Below are 23,112 nucleotides of genomic sequence, written 5' to 3' on the forward strand. Positions count from 1 at the left end.
AATAACGAGTTTTACAATTGAGACATTGAGCACCAAAGTGGAATAAGCAATGTTCTTTCTGTACACTCTTACTTTCTGTTACATTGTTCGTTTAGCTACTTAGGTATTGGGAGTAGTTTGCTTTTGTTCTCAATGTCTCAACTTATCCTCGACTAGTATTTATACTAACCAGACAAATATGCACTGTAAAGTGCACAGCAATTCCAATGCTGACGACCAACAGAACAGCAGGAACAGCGCTCAGTTTTATATTGCAGAGGCCCATGATTCCAAAGAGTTGTAGTACCACAGCAGCAAGAGAAGTGCCGACTAACAAAGCTGCCCAGAAATTCAACAATAATATTCCAACGACAGCAACACTGGCTGTTAAAGCAGCTAACAGAGCAATACCCAAACAATTTCTTAAATCCATATACTGTTCCCAAAAGAGGAATGGTATACCAGAAGGAAAATTTGGTAGTCCTCGTTCCTCAAATTTTTTGCACAGTTTTCTAACATTGCCAATTAGTTCTGTAATTTCTTGCGTGTCAGTAAGTTTATGCAGATAAAATGGCATCTGAGCGTACGTCAGAGGCATGCTTTTTGGAATCTTTAATTCATGATCATTAGTATAAATCCATTGCCTTGGTTCTGGCCTTAAATTGGCCTGAGAAGCACCATAAGCCAAAACATCGTTTGACACCCATGCACTCAAATAATTATAAAACGCTCTTGGATTGATGATCCCTTCTGAATCGATTAGCCTGACTTGAGTGACTAACGATTTGTCAATAGGATTGTCTACGTGACCAGTTTGTACCAACAATTTGTAAGCGAGAATTGCCTCGTCACTAGCATTCTTGTACCACCTTTCCTGTGTAATACATCCATTGCTATAATCCCTATCAAACGCGTTCTGCAGTCCTTTCAACCAGTCCCTGAACAAACTTAACCAAAACTCAGGCAATCCTCCGTTATCGTTCTTGATCACATTCTTTATCCTCATGAAGGCATCATGATACTCATACAACAATCTTTGATTGTTAGGGTACTCGAATTCCCTCTGGGTAACAGCATACATATTGTAGAATCCAAAGTGCTTTGCCTGGGCAGCTAAGAAAGCATGTTCATTGGAATTCTGTGGAACCAGATCGGTCAGCTCTAGACCATCGTTCACCCTTACAGCTTGCCAAACACAGCCAACAAGAACTGCGATTAAAATCATCATGCCAAAGACCTTAGTCGCTGGTCTGGTGACAAAGGGAGCATAATGCTTCGCAGCTAACTGGGTTAAGGAGAAAGTGAGACAGTCGTCTTGACTGCATCCTGTTAGGGTGTCTTCTTCGCTACATTGCTTATCCGAGTCCACTTCGATATTTCCACCGACCCAGGACTCATTCTGCACGTTTTGCGATGTCAGGATTTGCGTGCAGGTTTCACGGCGTTCTGGTGGTATCGCCCTCGTTACAGTTTGCTTCGCGGTACCATTGCTCATTCTATTGGCGTACTTATTTCTGCCAGCGTTCGATGGTAGGCAGCAACAGAGTATATCTGAACGACCTGAACGTCGTCTTCTCAGGTCCAAACTTACCATAGCTGGGAAAACAAGCAGCATAGCGGCCAGATTGAAAAGCAACAAGATACCAGCTTGAAAGCAGAACACTCGGAGTGCAGGAATTGGGATTATCGCTGCAGCGAAGAACGCTGACACGTTGCTGATTCCTGCTAGAAGGACAGATAGGCCGGTCCTTTTTAAAACCACTCCTGTCTGTTCTCCACTGGGCACTTCGTTTACCGAGAGCTCAGCGTAAGTATGAGTTAATAGGAACATATCGTGAACACCGAGTCCTAGAGCTAAGAAAGGGACGATCTGAGTGGTGGCTGCGTTGAAGGGGATTCCCAGGAGGGCGCAGAACCCCAAACCAGCGGCCACAGTTGCGCAGATGAGCATTACACCGGCTATGCCCACGCCAGCTTGCGAACGCACTGGATCCTTCCATCGAAGAAGGACTATACCCGCGTACAGTACCTGAAAGAAGATTATATAGCCAGTTATACAATTTTAATTATATATAGCCAAATTTTAGCAAGTTTCTAATCAGGCGAAATAAGAATGTCAAATACAGATGATACAGTTTGGTGGAAGGTGATTGTACGTGAAAAAACAAGTCGAAAATATGGAATACATTTTTTTCATATGATGTTTCCTTTCCGAGAAAACTGTGTTTGAAAATTCGGTAGGTATACCTCGACGTGGCTAATCCTGGACTGAACAGGAGCATATAAACGACAGGAAGTTAAATTGCACATAAAAATAAGTCAGAAACGTAGAATAACATTTTGTCATAAGATGCTATGCCTTGAAGAAAAATTAATTGGAAAATGCATCGTGCGTGTGCACAAGACCAGTCCTCGACTAAACTTTATTTTCTTGAAAACGAGGTGGCAAATGGGAAAACTTTATTTCACATCTTTTACTTATTTCCGCGCGTAGAATAACCTCCTGCTGATTTTATACTTTTCCTTAATTTATTGATACTTGGTCCGTACTTAACCAAGTTCAAGTATACTTGACAAATTTTCAAACTTGATTTTCTCGCAAACGAAACGTTATATGAAAAAACGTTGCTCCACATTTTCAACTTATTTTTTCACGTAGAATCGCTCCTTACCCGTTTGCACCACCACTCAGAGGGCACCCTGTATAATTGAAACTGTACAGGATCAATGTACCAGACCAACGTAACGTATCTATTACTTAGAGTATCCACGAAAGCGTTAGAAACCGTAATAATATTTATACTGACCATCAGTGCGCAGCCTATGGCGATTTTCATAACGGACACCTCGCTGTACTTCCCAAGTATGTCGTTCATGGTGGTTGTGCTGAACGCGTACAGATTGTACGGCGCTGAGCCATTCGCGCCCAGGTGCTTCTTCACTTGATTGCTGAACGCTCGTTGCCAGGTTTTAAGTACTTGCGATGCCTTCTCCTGGGACCAGTCGATATTATGTACCTTGTAGGTGTTGTCGAAGAAATCGTAAAGCTCTCGTTCTCCCATCAGCTGCACAACGGTCTGAAGCGCAGCTGCACGGGTCAAGTGACCAGTCTTATTGTGCTTAGCACCACCGACGAGTAGTTCCTCGGGCCAGTGCATAAACTTTGCCGCAAAACCGTAACAGCCTCCCGTTAATTCCGCTCCTATGTCTGGTACCTGGCGAAACAAATCGTGCAGCTTCATGAGCATCTTCGGTGTCTGTATGAAGATAGTCCCCCTCCCTTCCTCCTACTCTTTTAATCTCGTATTTTTTGTCTTCATTCAGAATTGTTCTACGTTGGTGCAAAGGAATAATGAATTGTTTGAGAGGGTTCAGAGAAACAACACCAAACGAGTGAATCTTTGTCCAGCCCGCATTTTCATGAAACAGGAAGCGTCAAAATTGTTCTGGACAGTTCCGGTTGTCCCAAACATCGCTCCAAAGTATCCTTTCAATATCGTGTTTAGTTTAGGGAATAATTTGAGAAAGCTGTATAGCCATAAGACAATGGACATCTTTCTTTATTTTCACAGCAATAATACATGGTATAAAGGATCTTCTTTTGGAACACGTCCTTACAACCTTAGAAGAACTCGGAACAAAAGTTTATGTATATGTTGAGAATTGTGAATCTTAGTCGCCGAAATAAATGTATAGGAACACTTATAGTACACGTAGAAATGATATTAAAATAGTTTCATATTTATTTAATATGTGATTTACAAGATATTCGTAGATACCCATAGCAATCTTTTTGTCTCGCCATCTTCTTTTCCACCATGCGTACGGAACAGTTGCATTCTTCCGTTTCTTGCGACGCTGCGCACGCACATACTCCCACACACGCTCATACTCATATATGTGTGCCACAACTACGCGGCTAATTCAGTGTAGCACGTATCTCAATATGTATATTTGACTTTATGTTTGCTCGCGCATCTATAGGAAACGAACGTATCAATCGATTGTACGGGTATTTCGAGCACGTCATTCAGCAAACGAAATATTTCAGCCGGAATGCCACCTGCAACATCATTCTCTTTATCGATTATCATTAAACGGACACTAATGAATCGTCAGACTAGCACAATGCATTCGTTACAGAGGTTAGGACCCTGCACACTTGACACGGTTCATCCTGTTCACGTTATTTATCTTGGCATGATATAGCGAACCATTGGACAACGTCCAACCAACTAAACGGCGATCGTTTAAAGTGCTCACTGCTATGCTCCTTTTATAGGTGCCCATAAAATCACGGTGTGAGGTCTGCCGTACCCTATGCCATCGTTCCACTTACGATCGCGTTTTTATCATTTCCTGGCCCACCAAACCAACCATCCATTCCGAAATCTTCCTTTCAATCGCAATCATTCTTTCAACAGACAAAGAAATTCCTAACGTGATTCCCTAAGGCTTCTATTGAGTTGGCAACTAAGTGGTTGGTAACTGGTGGTACAAGCGGAAAGGGGGTGATTCTACGCGAAAAAAGAAGTCGAAAATATAGAATAAAAATTTTTCGCTCGAGGCTTTGTTTTCGAGAAAATCGACTTTGAATTTTCGCTCGGTACGCGTGCGGTACGTTATAACGGATCTCACTGTGGATCGTTGTCTCGATGGAAAAATTAAAAAAAAAAAATTTTTTATTCTATATTTTCGACTTCTTTTTTCGCGTAGAATCACCCCCTTTCCGCTTGTACCACCAGTATATAGACAGTATATAGACAACCACCCTGTATATAGACATATGTATGTGTATATAGGCTGTCTCCGAAATCACGGTACAAGCGGTCGGGTGGTGATTCTACATGCAAAAATAAGTGGAAAAAGAGGAATAACATTTTTTCGTTCGAGGGCTCGTTTTCGAGAAAAACGAATTTGAATATCCGTTGGTGCTCGTATGCTAATTGCGAGTCTCGAGGTGCCCGACTTCTCTTTCTGCTCGTGTTACGATAAATGCAAAACGAATGTAAAAATCATATATCAAAGATAGATCGTCTTTGGAGATATTCACACGTCAAATCTTATCGTCTCGACAATTTCTCGCAGATTTTCCCTCGGCAGTCGATCAATTTGATCTTCCCCCTCGGACAAATCGCATATCGTACAAAATGTTTGGCTGAATTACTCTGCGATGATCGCGTGTATAAGCATCGATAGTGATTAATTAAGTAGTTCAGAGGTAAGAAACTTGGAGTTGGAGAAAATCAGCGCTGGGAGAGGCAGGGAGAGTGTAACGACGAAAAACGAAAGCGCAAAAACGCGAGATACCGAGCACGTTAATCGCATACTAACGAGCCAGTGCTAATTACCAGTAATTAATTCGTCGATTATCGCACAGCAAGCAAACGAGCGAATCGCGCAGAAATTGGCCTCGCGCCTTACCTTTGCTTCTATTTGTAAATTACGATATTTATTAACGCGTTTGCTATCACGGTGGCCATCGATGGCCCACGTTCTTTTTATTGAAACTACACTTTCGAAACTATTAAAATACGATAAATTCCACGCGAATACAACATACGAAAGGGAAGCACGTCAGCTGGAAAATTTGAAACTTTGCACAAATGTAGCTCATGCTAACAACGAAATAATTTTTTCCTAGCCGAAAAACGATAGAGGAAGAAAGTTAAATTAAAAGTTGCAGTGTCTTACATTTCTATATAATTATATAATACATTATTATGTAATATTTTAATTTTATATTTACACATTATTTAACAATAGTCAAAACTATCACACCAGTCATTTCCACTGGTTCTGGTAGAAATATTGGGTTGGCAACTAAGTGGTTGCGGATTTTGTCATTAGATGGCAATAGCTTCGCCTTAACTATCGCTGGTTCCACTGTTAACTTACCAATTAATGTAAAAAATATTATACAATAAATATATACACTATACATAATAATATTTAATAATTATCACAGACAAATATTTATTCCAAACGATTCGTTATACGACAATGACATGTAAAAACATATTCGTCATACGATGTCCAACTCTGCTACGAAACGCTCTTCGATTCGACGTTGACGAAAAAAAAGTCGTCTTCTGACAGCTGGCGAAACGCGAGACGATATCGTGTAGCTCACGACGCTCGCGTACCACAAACGCACGTAACATTAGAGCTGATCCACGGTGATTATCGCGTGTCTCGAGTATCAGTCCACGACCTTACGTGATCCGTCACGATATCTTGTTGGCTGATTTTTGAAAATCGTCCCGTGAACATCGATCCCCAAACAATTTACCCGGCGCAAGCGCGTGCCACCAAGAGACTACGATCGTATGGGCAATTCTGATCGAGTTGCACGCGCGAAATCTAATTTATCGGTTGCAGGTTTCTTGCGAATGTTCAAATGGATTTGGTTTCACCGTAGATTTAAGCTCGGCAAGGTATAACGTGGGATGGATAGTATGGACAGTACGATAGCGATCGCAAACGTATTCTCTTGACGAAAGGAATTTTCGAAAATATTTTTGATGCTGCGTAAGCCAGCGTATGCGATCGCGAGTTAGCGTGGAAGACTTCGTACGTGTATGTTGCGTGCGTCGTATAAAATATTTCGACATTTCGTTAGCACTGATAATGAGCACTGACTGTCGCATACAAAATTCCTGATTCACACAGGGTGCGGCTGAATGACACATAGAAGCGAGTACGAGGTGATTCCTTCTGAAAAATTACGAACAAAATACGCAGTTAAATTTGTTCATTTAAAGCTTAGTTTAAGAGAAAATCGAGCTGTAAAATTGACCAATTTACCATATACTTGAACATGGCTAATTTCGGACTTGACAGTATTAAATAATCGGAAGGATAAGTCGAAAATGCGGAATTAAATTTCTTCTCAGGGCGCTTTGTTTGCGAAAAAAATAAATTTGAAAATTTATCGAACTCTATTTTCTTAGATGCGAGAATTTTGTTTTATATTTTTTACTTACTTTCGCTTCTAGGATAACATTTTATCGATCGTTTGCTTATATCCAGTCGGTAATTAGCCATACGGTAATTAGTATACTTGATAAATTTTCAAACTCAATTTTCTCCAAAACTAAACCTTCGATGAAAGAACTTTGTTCCATATTTGGTTCTTATTTTTTCTTAAGGAATCACCTCGTGTCCATTTGTGAGTGTTATTCGACCACACCCGGTATATGATCAAATTTGAGAACGATTTGAAAATGTTTAGAAAATTAATATATAGAACGAGGAGCCATTTTGAATACGTTGAAAATGGTACGTTATGGTAAAGATATTGGGTTTTGAAATTTATTAATATAATTGATAATTCACTGATTTTTTAAATGTTTTCGTATTCTCATAAGATATATAGTGATGGACTAAATATCTTGTATGGACTTCATTTATCCACCAACAAGTTCATGTAAGCTATAAACGCAGTTCTATCGTAGTTCACGTCAAAGAACACTTTTGTTCGCTTAATCTGAAACCAGTCAAATACTTCTATCTTCTTTGCCATCGAGGCGGAACGAGAGGAAATAGTAAAACGACAGTATAAAATCACATAAGCCAGGAGATTTTAAAATTCTTTTAACCAATTCAAAGTTTCTATTTTGAATATTTGACAAATTCCCGCCTTAAATATTCGTAGGCCACCGAAAAGCGTTTTATTGTTCCATTTCTCATCTCTTTGAGCCACACGAATGCAAATCTTGTGCGCGGAATATTCGAAAAATTCCCTTCCTAAACATTCGTAGGTCATCAAACAACCTTTCGTTCTTCCATTTCTCCAACACACCTATTTCATTTCACTCTTTCCTTTCCCCCCCCCCCCCCCCCCCCCTCCCTTTTCTTTCTCTTTTTAAGCACACTAGCGCAACTTTTTCTCATCCGCATGCTCTTTTTATATCTGGCGATCACCTGCGTAAATCGCCGGCCCTCGTTTCACGTTGAGTATAAAATATAGAGGGCTGGCCGATGGATGCGCTACCGGATGTCAGGCTGGCATACCAAATAAAGGCCGGCGAACGTGATTCTACCTGTGATTCGGTGTCGGCAGACGCGTTGCACGTGGACGGCGGACGTCGCGTTATGTAATTCCACGAACGGCCGCGCTACGCCGCCGTACTGTGACAAAACGTCAACGTACTACTGGCACGCTTTTCTTCTTTTTCTCCGCGTGTCCGACTAGTAGCTGTTTCTTATATGCCACTTGAATCGCGCACCGCTCTCGCACCACCTGGTCGCTCTTCTTCTCTTCCTCTTTCTTCCTCCTTCTTCCATCCTTCCGCCATTTTTTCCCATGTCCAGTATTTGCTTCCGTTATATCAGATGCACCGCGTCTTTCTCTGTCGTTCGACAGATTTTACGTTTAATTCGATGTAGCGAGTGCTACTCGCTCGTTTCACTCGTTCAATGCAGCAGTTACAAGTTACAATGCAATTATCGGTAGAAGTAAAACACGACACACGCGCGACAGGGATAAACAAACAGAATGGGAAGGTTAATAGGAAGAAATTAAAAAAGGAAAGAAATAGAAGGTGACAGAGCGACGAGTGTCGAAACGAAGATACCATTGGCTTGGCAACTAAGTGATTGCGGATTTTGTCAATACCAAGCCAATATTACGTTCAAGAAATTGACAGCCTCGGCGAGGAACTAACAGTTGTGTTTCGATTTAATACTTTACCGACCGCTAGCGGTTCAACGGCATATGCACGTACGACAGATTAGGCGCAGATTCTCCCTGGCGCTAGTTTCGGTTTAGACTCTCCAATACCATTCTTTTCGTTCATCGCGAACGATAAGTTTTTCAAATTGGTATAAAACCGTGGGAGCTTACAAAGCAACGCAACTGACGCAACTGAGCAAGGTACCTTAGTACTAAATAACAAATTACTGCTCAAATAATGAGAAAGATTGTCGGCGACAAAAAGCTAATTAATAGGCTATCGGCCGGTAAGTATTGGCGGCAGAAAACCGACTAATCGGCTATCAGTCGGTAAAGTGTTAAAATTGCCAGTTCGCAACAGATCATATAGGGCAAAGTGTGTAACATGGGGTAACTATAGATCGTGTAACCTCGTATTAAGGATCGTTGAGCGCGTCTAGACATCGTCTATGGGGAATGAAGACGCCAGCTGACCTTGAAATCTCCAAAACCCTATGAAAGAGCTATTAGTCTGAAATTACGTTACGAGTCTGTGCAAGCTCGTACGGCCTTCGTCGGTTCGTCAATGGAACCAAATAAACAAATGTTAGAGAAACGGAGGAATAAAACGCTTCTTTTTCAGTCGATATATAATAATACACTTTGTTTTTAATTAATCGCGTCCGCTTGGATCGCCGAACGGAGCAGCTGTTGAGCGCATTAACGATTTTCCCAGGAAGCAGTTGCCATCCCATTGCACGATCGCGTATCTGCGCCGGATCGACGATTTTATCGATCGTCGGGCTCGCAGACGACCGGTGTTCGTTAATTATGCGATCGACATGGATCGGATAATAATTGCATTAAACAGTCATGAAAAGCAGGAATCTTTAAAAGACCGCAGGCTAGAGGTGGCCATCGTTATCGTCGTGTTCCCTAGAAAGCAGCACCGTTCTCGGTTCTGCAGAATTTAACGAGCCAGCGAAGCGGACGACGCGCACACGTGTGCACGTGTGGAGAAGATCGTGGCGACGACGCGGTTTACCACGTCAGGCCACCGGCCAACTAGATTTTAATTGATCCGTAAGACAATTAAGCCGATCGACTTAAACCTCACAGTTAAGAGCTTAATCGGCCGCGGATCCTTCGCATAACGGGCCACGCGTATCCGTTTACTTTGAGCGGTCGAGAGGCTCGACGCGAAGGTGATGAGTGCCACGAGTGCTGCTCGAGTACGGTAAACCCTTGAACGACGCGAGGCTCTCGGACGACTAAATTTGTAAGCGGTTTGCGTGGGACTTTCCATCGCTGGAGAATATTTTCCGGGCGAAATTTCATCTGAAGCTATTTTTCGTCAATTAATCTTATCCGAATTTATCAGAGAATGAGATTCTATTCGCCTGTAACGAATAAGCGCGCGATTCAAAAAAATACTCAACGCGGTTATGTGAAATTTCAAAGACGATTCGAGCTGGTTCGCCTGCTTGCTGCGATAGAAAAAGATCAATTACTGTAAAATCGATACAAAAATCTGTTGCTATCCGCAAGAAAGATAAACAAGTTTCAATACTTCCTTCTAATTCCCAGCTGTGTATTTTACCCCGAAAGAATTTTTGATTTTCGCGCTCATAGAACGAACTCGAATACTCGAACCCTCCATCGGTACAAACAAATTCGAAATTATCGGTATCGTAATATTTCGTTCGCTCCAACTGTGACTCGACACGCAGCGAAGTGAAAATAGCAAGTACACGGGGTATATACAGCAGATCGATTTTCTCCCCTTTCCGCGTAAGCTTCGAGGGGACGTTCCGTGCCCGCAGCTACGCGCCGATTGCCCGAGGAGGGGGCTGACTGCACCACGTGGCCATTAAGTGTAATTACGTTAAGTACGGGCGCGCGTACGCTGTATGGAAATAGAAGTAGAAATGAGGGGCCACGCTTGAAGAAAGAGGAGACACACGAGAGGAGCGTGGCGAAAGGCGAACGTGGTGCAGAAACGAACGGAGAAGAAATGAGAAGGAGAGGGGTGGAGGGAGAAGAGAAAGGAAAAAGAAAAGAAGAGAAGAAGAGAGACGCCTCTTCTCCCTTTCCAGATCGGATGACATAAATCCATGCTTTCAATTATGCGAAATTAATTGACCGCGCCTTGTATCTTCTCCCTGCAATCTCTCCCTTCCCTTGCTTTTTCCCTCTTTCTCCGAGTCTCCCTTCCCTCTTTCTCGCACGTCCAGCTTGCGTGTAAGTATGTACTTACTGCAGCGTGAAGCTCTCGGTATCGTGCACGCGGACCTACGTGAACTTTGTGTATAAATTTCATTGTACCTTTGTCTCGGACTTTGTTACGTCGCTTTGTACTTTATGGACCGCGTGAACAGGTAATATGTTTGTGATGTAGTGGATGAGGTAGGAGAAAGGAAGAAGAAAAGACAAGGTAATATGATGGAGCTGTATCTTTTCATAAGAGAAGGTACGTGGAATTACGTGCTTTCATAGTATTCACGCTGTTAATCTTGATATCGCGAGATTAATTCTTCGACATTGTTCGTCTCTAATGAGTATCTTTAGCATGAATTAATATTCATTTTTGTTTGTTTAATGTGAAAAGCTTTCCTGTGGATGTATATACGAAGGTACTAGGAACAATTTCTCCTTGGTAATAGTTGCACTGTCAACACATATTGTTAACATGTATTGTCAATACATACTGTCAACATATATTGTCAATACATATTGTCAACACATATTGTCAACATTTATTGTCAATATATCTTGTCAACATTTATTGTCGATATAATATAGTCAACATTTATTGCCAATACATATTGTCAACATATGTTGTCGACACAATATTGTCAACATTTATTTTCAATACATATTGTCAATACATATTTGTCAATACATATTGTCAACATTTATTGTCAGTACACATTGTCAACATATGTTGTCGACACAATACTGTCAACATGTACTGTCAATACAACATTGTCAACATGTGCTGTCAATACATATTGTCAACATATGTTGTCGACACAATATTGTCAACATTTATTTTCAATACATATTGTCAACATATATTGTCAATACACATTGTCAATACATATTGTCAACATTTATTGTCAATACACATTGTCAACATATATTGTCAATACATACTGTCAACATCTATTGTTAATACACATTGTCAACATATATTGTCAATACATACTGTCAACATCTATTGTCAATACAACATCGTCAACATGTACTGTCGACACAGTATTGTCAACATTTATTGTCAATAGAACAATGTCAAGATTTATTGTCAATACATATTGTGAACATATATTGTTAATAGAACAATGTCAACATTTATTGTCAATACATATTGTCAACACGTATTATCAATACACATTGTCAACATATATTGTCGACACAATACTGTCAACATGTACTGTCAATACAATATTGTCAATATGACATTATCAACATTTATTGTCAACACGACATTATCAATATTTATTGCCAATACAGTATCGTTAACATTTATTGCCAATAGAACATTGCCAACATATTTTGTCAATACATACTGTCAATATATATTGTTAATACAGCATTGTCAACATATATTGTCAATACATATTGTCAACATATATTGTCAATAAAACATTGTCAACATATTTGGTCAATACATACTGTCAACATATATATTGTCAATACAGCATTGTCAACATATATTGTCAATACAGTATTGTCAACATACATAGTCAATACATATTGTCAACATATATTATCAATACATATTGTCAACATATATAGTCAATACATATTGTCAACATATATTGTCAATAAAACATTGTCAACATATTTGGTCAATACATACTGTCAACATATATATTGTCAATACAGCATTGTCAACATATATTGTCAATACATACTGTCAACATATATTGTCAGTACAGCATTGTCAACATATATTGTCAATACATATTGTCAACATATTTGGTCAATACATACTGTCAACATATATATTGTCAATACAGCATTGTCAACATATATATTGTCAATACAGCATTGTCAACATATATTGTCAATACATATTGTCAACATACATGGTCAATACATATTGTCAACATATATTGTCAATACAGTATTGTCAACATACATAGTCAATACATACTGTCAACATATATTATCAATACATATTGTCAACATATATAGTCAATACATATTGTCAACATATATTGTCAATAAAACATTGTCAACATATTTGGTCAATACATACTGTCAACATATATATTGTCAATACAGCATTGTCAACATATATTGTCAATACATACTGTCAACATATATTGTCAGTACAGCATTGTCAACATATATTGTCAATACATATTGTCAACATATATTGTCAATAGTACATTGTCAACATATTTGGTCAATACATACTGTCAACATATATATTGTCAATACAGCATTGTCAACATATATTGTCAATACATATTGTCAACATACATGGTCAATACATATTGTCAACATATATTGTCAATACAATATTGTCAACATACATAGTCAATACATATTGTCAACATATATTATCAATACATATTGTCAACATACATAGTCAATACATACTGTCAACATATATTGTCAATACATACTGTCAACATATATGGTCAATGCATATTGTCAAGACAACATTGTCAACATTTATTGTCAATACAATATTGTCGAAAATAGTCGAAGAAATTTTTAATTACTAAATTAAACAAAAATCGACGTCGAACAGAAATCTAAAAAATATAATTTTCATTTCAAGAAGATCGAACGGTTTGTTAATTTGTAAAACTGAAATCAGTATTATATAATATTTGGTTCTTTATCGCTGTGTAATTTGTATTGCAATAAAGAAACATAAATCGTGTTATTAAAAAGCCACCGTTGCTTTCAAGCTTCTCGTCGCGTCGGTAGCATAATTCTACCTGAACTGTGGCAATCAGCTGCAGTTTGCGGAAAAAGAACAAACGCAATTTTACAGCATCGGCTGCGAATTCGTTAATACTTCGTATTACCCTAATTAACCCATCCACGTGAAAGAAAAAGAAAAAGAAAAAAAAAAAAAGAACAACTCGAAATTTCGTGCTACTCGGCCACGTTCACCAACCACCCAAGCACCAATTGCAATCAATCAAACCCAAATTTCTCCCTAATTACACGTTCCTCCCAAAGATCATTCCGCGCCGTCTCCACCCGTCATTACGCTAGAATTTCAACGGACAAGCCTGTCATTTTGCGGTTTCCGCGTACGAACAGGGTCTACTTCCTATCCAAAATATTCCGAGAAGCGATCGCGACTCGTCGTTAAGATTCTTCCAGATTTATGGCCAATTGTCAGCAGATAACCCGCGCATATCGCGTTTAAATCATTTCCACGCAACGGCACATAAAATGTTAAATTAACGATTGGAAAGCGAAAAACATATAATCTCTTATTAATTGGATTTTTACGATAACAACCGGCGCTCTGAGCTTGTTTTAAATAATTTGTAATAATAGGAGCGAATATTCCTACTTAAGAGAAAAATGAAAATAAGAATATTCCACATGTACATATCATCGACGATGAGAAAAGAGTTTTTCTCTTTAATTTTAATTTCTTCTAATCAGCGAATAATGCGCAGTTTTGTTCGTAGTGAAATCGTTTCTTGGCTTTTCTTTTTAACGATAATGCTATATCTTGGCTTTTTGAAAACTGCAGTATAGGAAACACGCTCGCATTAATTATCACCAGTAATTAACCAAACCTTTACACGATTTATACAATAAGACGTGAAACAAAAGGTAGGAATTGAAGGAGCACAGGTGTCTCCATAAATACGAAAAAGAGATTGTTTGTCAGTAGGAAAAATTGCTATGTGAAATCATAGTTACGCATACGTTGTAATATAGTAGACACATAGCACTCTATCTCTGTGTAGTATATAAAACTATACTAGTTCATTCGAGTCTGCTATATAACCAATAAAATGAAATAAATAATTTGTATAATTAATTTACCATATATTAATTATTATGATTGTTTTTATTACCTTTACGTATTCATTATTAGATCAAGCTTTAACTTTAAACAAATAATAAGTAATTTGTATAATTAATTCACCATATACTAATTATTATGATTACTTTTATTACTTTTACATATTCATCATTAGATCAAGCTTTAACTTTATCCCAAATTCAATAAATTAAAATAAATAAAATTATTTAATTAAAATAAATAAAATTAATTAATTGAAATAAATAAAATTAATTAATTGATTAATTGAAATAAATAAAAGTTATAATACTGCACCGCGGATCTTCAACTATACAAAATTCTACGTAAATAACAACCTATTTCATTTATTAGATATTACTACAACAAGTATCCCATTCTGGATATTTTATATAATTTTCCACGTATCGTATACGTTCTATGCATCTTTGTAACTTCAAATTTAATACGTAGGAAACCTAAGCTGTTTATTCGTTAGCTGTACCGCTTTGCCTGTAAACCTGTAAATTGTCCGTCAGCCTGGACGAGCTTTTACGCGCGAACGTGATCCGTGGACGCGCGACAGGCGCGGAATTCAGATCGTATGTTAATGAGGGCGAAACGACGGCCGCGTAATGTGTCGGCGGCGAAAAAGCGTACGTAATGCCGGTGTGTAGCGGCAGCGACCACCGACGTGGCGCAATAATGACGCGCATCTCTCGATTTTATTATTTTAATGTCGGTCCCGAGCGCCGCGGCCCACGCGACTCGCATACGCATTCGCCGATCCTCGCATGGGAATCGTTTCATTCAACGCAGTCCACTTGTCCCGTTTTCTTTCCCGCCTTTGCTACGTCCACGATTTTACGACCCAAAATTGATCGTTCCGAGGGTACCTTATCGGGCCATCTGAAATTTCGCCTGCGAATCGCCGGACATTCGATGGCTGCAACTTTGTACAAGTGCGATTTCCGAAGATATTCGATGACTGGTTTCGCAAACGTGCCGGTGCGCAGAAAGTTTGAAATGCGAGCGAGTGTGAGGCAATATATATTGGCGAAAGAATAGTACCGATAGGATCGATCGATAAGAATGGAAATATCAGGGTGTAGCTGACAACGAGTGACCTCATTCGTACGCTATATTTTAGCAAAAGTGGAAACACTTAAGTGTAACTGAGCGTTAGTGTGAGTAAGGGTCGTGAATGAGAATGTATTGGGAAGTTAGGATCCATTGGTAACAGAGAAAGTATTTCAGATATTTGACGATAAATGCATTCATTAGTACGATATGGATTAATAAAAGTGGAAATACTTAGGTGTAACTGATCGTAAGTGTGGGCGAGACAATGTATTAGACAATACGGTATATTTTAGTGAAAATGGAAGTACTTAAGTGTAACTGAGTGTGAGTATAAGTGAGGCAATAAACTGGCGAAAGAATTGGTAATAAAAGTGGAGACACTTAAGTGTAACTGAGTGTGAGTATTAGTGAGGCAATACACTGGCGAAGGAATTGGTAAGATCGAGTGGTCGATTAACAATAAATAAATATAGTTGAGTGTGAATGTCAATGAATGAACTCGTTTGTACGGTATACTTTTGCAAAAGTGGAAACACTTAAGTGTAACTGAGCGTTAGCGTGAGTAAGGGTCGTGAATGAGAATGTATTGGGAAGTTAGGATCCATTGGTAACAGAGAAAGTATTTCAGATATTTGACGATGAATGCATTCATTGGTACGATATGGATTAATAAAAGTGGAATTACTTAGGTGTAACTGATCGTAAGTGTGGGCGAGACAATGTATTAGACAATACGGTATATTTTAGTGAAAATGGAAGTACTTAAGTGTAACTGAGTGTGAGTATAAGTGAGGCAATAAACTGGCGAAAGAATTGGTAATAAAAGTGGAGACACTTAAGTGTAACTGAGTGTGAGTATTAGTGAGGCAATACACTGGCGAAAGAATTGGTAAGATCGAGTGGTCGATTAACAATAGATAAATATAGTTGAGTGTGAATGTCAATGAATGAACTCGTTTGTACGGTATACTTTTGCAAAAGTGGAAACACTTAAGTGTAACTGAGCGTTAGCGTGAGTAAGGGTCGTGAATGAGAATGTATTGGGAAGTTAGAATCCATTGGTAACAGAGAAAGTATTTGAGTCATTTGACGATGAATGCATTCATTGGTATGATATGGATTAATAAAAGTGGAAATACTTAGGTGTAACTAAGTATGAGTATAAGTGAGTCAATACACTGGCGAAAGAATTGGTAAGATCGAGTGATCGATTAACAATAAATAAATATAGTTGAACAATAAATATAGTTGAGTGTGAATGTCAATGAATGAACTCGTTTGTACGGTATACTTTTGCAAAAGTGGAAACACTTAAGTGTAACTGAGCGTTAGCGTGAGTAAGGGTCGTGAATGAGAATGTATTGGGAAGTTAGGATCCATTGGTAACAGAGAAAGTAATTCAGATATTTGACGATGAATGCATTCATTAGTACGATATGGATTAATAAAAGTGGAAATACTTAGGTGTAACTGAGTATGAGTATAAGTGAGGCAATACACGCGAAAGAATTGGTAATAAAAGTGGAAACACTTAAGTGTAACTGAGTGTGAGTATAAATGAGGCAATACATTGGCGAAAGAATTGGTAATAAAAATGGAAATACTTAAGTGTAACTGAGCGTGAGTATAAGTGAGGCAATACACTGGCGAAAGAATTTGTAAGATCAAGTGGTAGCAAAAAATATAGTTGAGTGTGAATATGAATAAGTCAATTCATTCGTACGATATGTTTTAGTAAAAATGGAAATACTTAAGTGTAACTGAGTTTGAGTATAAGCAAGGCAATACATTGGCGAAAGAATTGGTAATAAAAATAGAAATATTTAAGTGTAGCTGAGTGTGAGTATAAGCAAGACAATACACTGGTGAAAGAAATGGCCAGATCGAGTGGCAACAATAAATATAGTTGAGTGTGAATGTCAATAAGTGAACATTTGTACGGTATATTTTAGTAAAAATGGAAATACTTAAATCCAATTGATTATGTGCGCGAGTGAATCCAATAATGAAGTTGCTTTTAATACGAGTCATCTAAATTGTACAAGTATATTATATCAATTTTTGATGTCTATGAACATTGATAGATATTCATTAATAAATTAAGTCTTTTTGGTGCATGTTGAAAAAGTTAATATTTAAAGACTTGAGGATATATAGTAATGGAAATAACATTGTCTTAGTATACTATTTCAATCTATTTCAACTTCTACAATGTATTTTATACTATTCTTAGTTTCTATATTTTTCAATTTTATAAAAAATGAGCTGAAAACTGTATCATGGGCAATACGTTTGCACTTAATCAAATATCAATTATCAATAATTAACCACACCTTCTTACGATTCATTAATATGTTATAAACAATCTATTTCAACTTCTACAATGCATTTCATACGACTCTTAATTTCTATATTCTTCAATTTCATAAAAAATCAGCTGAAAACTGTATCATGGGCAATACGTTTGCACTTAATCAAATATCAACTATCAGTAATTAACCACACCTTCTTACGATTCATTAATATGTTATAAACAATCTATTTCAACTTCTACAATGCATTTTATACGACTCTTAATTTCTATATTCTTCAATTTCATAAAAAATCAGCTGAAAACTGTATCATGGGCAATACGTTTGCACTTAATCAAATATCAACTATCAGTAATTAACCACACCTTCTTACGATTCATTAATATGTTATAAACAATCTATTTCAACTTCTACAATGCATTTTATACGACTCTTAATTTCTATATTCTTCAATTTCATAAAAAATCAGCTGAAAACTGTATCATGGGCAATACGTTTGCACTTAATCAAATATCAATTATCAGTAATTAACCAAACCTTCTCACGATTCATTATCACGTTACAAACGTCCATATCAATAACAATTCCATAAAATCGTTCTTCAAAGAACAACGTCTACCAACACTGCTCAACTTCCATATCGTCAAACTTACCCCAAACCAAAACCTAACCCCGATCATTGCTTCCACTCCTAACTCAATCCATCGATAAAAAGCCGAGGCTGGAGCCCTAAGTGCTTCACGAATACGCTCCACGCCCGCTTGCCTCGCACTTCCGGTTCTACAGATCCTGGCGCAGATACCGCACGTATTTCCTCCTACCCTCCACTCGCGCTTCCATCGGCCCCCCCAGGAAGTCGCCGTTGGTGAATCCACCGTTTGGAAATCAGCATTCTCCATCGACTTTTCACGCGCTGAAAAAATTCTCCATTTTGATCGCGACGATGCAACACGTACGCACGCGCCCGCGCTGTGTATCTGCACACAGAGACAGGCGCAACAAAGAAGCAAAGCACGGCCAATTAAATATTCATTACCGCGGCTAGGTCGCCGGCTCCGGCCAGCGGAATATCTGCTCCGCGCCGCGGACATCAAAGCGGAATGGACGAGTGCGGCTGTCCAGGACCTACCGGACTCGCTACGTGCGCGCAACCGGTCGTCATCGGCCGCGGAATTCCAAGTGACCACTTGTTATTCCGGACATCGATCCTATGAAACGAATCTTAGGCATCCGCAGCCTTCCCCTACATCGTAGCCGCCGCGGCCTCGGTAATTCCGTCGCTACGAGATGGTATTTTGATAGCAATTTCGTCGACCCGGCGACGTCTCACGCTACCAGCCGATAGACAGGAATTTTTAGCTGACCTCCTTCCCCTACCACTGGGCCACCGACGCTTTTCTTCGCTGCGATACGATGGATCCTTTGCTTCGGCATTTTCTCAGACACGCGCCAGACGTCTGCGATCTTCTGGCGAATTTACAGCAGCCATTGATATCGAGCGATTTCTGTTTGATTTTGGAGTGCGCTGTCCCGTGTCTACTTTCAGGGAATTACGAGCTGAAGACGAATTGTTTTCTCATTTTTCTCTTCCTTTTCTTTCTTCATTTTGTCTTCCTCGTTTTATACGCAACGCTCTAATGCAGTTTCGTGGATGGCGGAGTGTTACATTCAAGCGAGAGCAATGGGATTTATTTCTGGGGTTGCAGTTTGCTTGAAGAAGGTGTTTGGTTCCAAGGGAAACATTGTACGGTGCAAATTATTTCTTCCCAGGGCCGCTGTATTCTTCATGTTTTTATATCTTTTACGTCTTTCTCAGTGGAAGTGTGCATTCCTTAACGCCAACCTTACAGGACCTTCAAATGACCGGTTTCAAAATTCATTTGGAATTGCGCATTGTCGTTTCTTTTGCTCGTCTAACTTTATGTAAATTCTTCTATTATCTGGTTAATCAATTGTTCAATTTTTGCATATAAGAATTGACATAAAGTAGATGAAGAAAAGAAGCAACGACGACTCTAGAACTTCAAATTAAATTTTCAAACCTGCCATTCGACTGGACCTGGTAAGATTAGTGTTAATACTTTAATCGCTCCATGTCGCCACTGCTCTTTGAAAAACTTCACCATCTTCTGTTGAGGTTGACTGATACAGCAACGAGTGGATGAAATTGTAATAGAAAAATACATTGAAATAAGTATAGGTATAAGTACAGGTATAGTTTATGCTGATCCAGATCCTCACTCTTACAGTGTTACAATACAATAGGAAGCTGATAGGGAGCACGTTCATATATTTATAGCAAAGAACATTAGCAAAAAGCCAACCTTGGTGTGTAGCTCTAGCTGAAGGCTACAAGAAACAGCAACAGAAATCTACTTATATCTCTTTTGTTTCTAGAGCTTGTAACCCAAAAACAAAATTTATATTCAAGGGCACAGTAATATGGACCTCTCGTTATTTTGAATTTTCTTCACTAAATTCTATTCTCTTCGTAACAGCGGTCTCCAGGTCATGGATATACAAAAGTTATTCTTGAAGTAATTACTTCAACATTTCCTATGGATTAGAATGTAGTTTGAGTAATTAGAATATATTTTTTAGTTATCATGGTGCGTCTTCATACGTTCAACTATCAACTCGAATATTCTTCCTTCTGTCTTCCTAACTCCAATAAAGAATTTAACAAATCAAAATGTTCTTCCTTTTTCATACATTAAAACATTGCTCAGGTTGACGATTCGTGCTCGTTAAGCTTCAGCATCCTCAACTCCTCACACTTGTCTTCTTTTTCTTCAATATAATAACAGCTTCGTGTAATATTTTTACACATCACCTTCCATCCTGCATATATTTTCATCCATCTCATAAATTCAATTTACATATTTTTAATTATTGGACTGGCACCTAAGTGATTGCAGATTTTCTCAATACCACCTAACGACAAAATCCGCAATCACTTAGCTGTTATTCCACGCAGCTGGACAAATTGCACAGTACAAATTACAGTACAAATTACAGTACAGTCCTAGTCCACCCTCTTGTCAAACGTTACACAGCAGCGCATTAGCCTGACTCGCATAAAGACGAATACTTCAGGAAACTTTGCTCAGCAACTGACCTGATACTGTCGACTACCCTGCATCCAACTTCTCTACCAACTTGTCGATCGCTTTCTAATTGAACGTTTCCCAATAGCGTTTCGTAATAGCAATAGACGATTATTTACGTGCATCAGCTTGAACCGCGTTGGCCTCCCACGACAGATCGATAGCAGCCATAAATCCCGCCATTAACGAGGCCAAGACGGAATTAAGGCTAATAAACGGACCCGGCATAATTGCACGTAGCCCTATGAATTATAACATCGATCCGTCTGACGCACGAACAAGCGTGTTAATAAGCGGTTGGCGAGCTTTTTGCCTCCACGTTTGCCAATGGTCTCGGCGCGCGGCCTCTGACGTAACAAGCGTGTCACGAACTTGCCCACTTGGGATACACCGCTGGTTAATCGAGAAAACGCAATGCACGTGCACGCGTGCGCTGCAGTTTTCGGACTTACCGATATCCGGACGCGAACTCGCGTCAGCAGGAAGCGGAAATTGTAAAGAAGGTTAATTAAAAGGAAATTACGTGTAGACGAGGCTTGCGTGTTCCTGTGAATGAAACATAGTTTTCATGTCTCAGTTAAATTACACGGTCGAGGAAAGTTTTCCACATCGGCGCTAATTTGCAAGAAGAGGCGGAGATTATAATGAAGATTGTAACAATTTTAGAGATTCCTTTTTTTAATTAGATGCAGGCAAATATTGTGTGCTTCCGTGGATGGAATCTAGTTTCAATTTTTTATTGCAATTGTAACTGATCGTGTAACTATTTAATGAATTGTAACTATTTAAAAAATTGTTTAATTAGACAGAGGCAGGAATTGCGTATTTTTATGGATGAAATTTAGTTCTAATTTTCTAATTATAATTCCACGTGCGGTGCAACGTTCTTGATAGTTTTCCATATCAACGTGCGAGAAAAAGCAGAGATTGTAGTAAAAATATTTACAATTTAAAAAATTGTTTAATTAGACAGAGGCAGGAATTGTGTATTTTTATGGATGAAATTTAGTTGTAATTTTCTAATTATAATTCCACGTGCGTGCAACCTCCTCGGATGTTTTGGATTTTGTATATTATAATAAAAATTTAGAAAATTAGCTTCAGACAGAAACTGTGTGTTTTCATGAATCAAAACTAATGAAACTTTCTAATTTTCTAATCAAACTACAGTTGAGGCTGATCTACGTATAGTGTAAGTATAGAAAGAAACGAAGATCCTAATAAAAATGTCTAAAACAGTAAAATTGAAAGTTAAAACGTAGCTGTACTTTTCCAATAAAATTATTGTTGACAGTGTGTTGCACCATTCTCTGTATGTTTTCGATAGCGAAGCGTATTCGTAAAAAGGAACAAAGATTGTAATAAAAGTTCGGAAGAATTAGATCCATAGAACCGTGTGTTTTGTGAATAAACATTGAGAAATTAATAACATTTAAACATATTAATAAACATTGAGAAATTGATTAATCGGATAACATAAGAACTTACATAAAATTAGATGAATAAAAGAAATAACAGTAAATGTACAATTTTACATTAAATATTGAAACCGGCCATTTGGTAATGTTGATGTTCAAACTGAGAAAAGGCAAGTAATTATATCTAAACGATGCGCAGAAATACCATTTAATCCGATACTCTGTTCATATACCAAGAAAAGCACCCAATATATAAGATGTTATCATGTCACAAGTGTATCAAAGACAATAAAAATTCTCTCTAAAACCAAGTTAAAAAAAGCCTGTTCCTGAGACGAGCGTCTAATCGGAGAAAAAAAAGCCTATCTCGCCAAGCCATGTTTTCACCCCTATTTCGCCTCATCAGAGTCGTCAAACACCATTCTACTACTGTTGCCAGCGATTTTACTTCTGCTAATCATCGCAGTTTACGGCTGACCTACGAGAGAAGAACGTGATAATCGTACGCAAGAAGAAACAAAAGAAAAAGAAAACCAAAGGAAAGAAA

At 38.5% G+C, this 23,112-nt stretch overlaps 1 protein-coding gene and 1 long non-coding RNA gene across 8 annotated transcripts in view; one reads left to right on the top strand and one right to left on the bottom strand.

Moving 5' to 3' along the window:
- The window catches only part of LOC126874945 (protein patched), a 96,127-nt gene that overhangs the window by 2,848 nt on the left and 70,167 nt on the right, over positions 1-23,112 (bottom strand). For all 6 annotated transcript variants that reach the window (XM_050637471.1, XM_050637470.1, XM_050637473.1 and 3 more), the window contains 2 exons: positions 2,787-3,194; positions 170-2,008 (listed from right to left, as the gene is read on the bottom strand). In XM_050637471.1, coding sequence (XP_050493428.1) covers positions 170-2,008; positions 2,787-3,194 — 2,247 coding nt within the window. The remainder of the gene's footprint in view (positions 1-169; positions 2,009-2,786; positions 3,195-23,112) is intronic.
- LOC126874956 (uncharacterized) overlaps positions 14,965-23,112 on the top strand; it is a 92,977-nt gene continuing 84,829 nt past the window's right edge. For both annotated transcript variants that reach the window (XR_007693140.1, XR_007693141.1), the window contains exon 1: positions 14,965-20,288. This is a non-coding gene — a long non-coding RNA (uncharacterized LOC126874956). The remainder of the gene's footprint in view (positions 20,289-23,112) is intronic.

The sequence above is a fragment of the Bombus huntii genome, chromosome 17, assembly GCF_024542735.1.
Source record: "Bombus huntii isolate Logan2020A chromosome 17, iyBomHunt1.1, whole genome shotgun sequence".
In the NCBI taxonomy this organism is placed as follows: Eukaryota; Metazoa; Arthropoda; class Insecta; order Hymenoptera; family Apidae; genus Bombus; species Bombus huntii.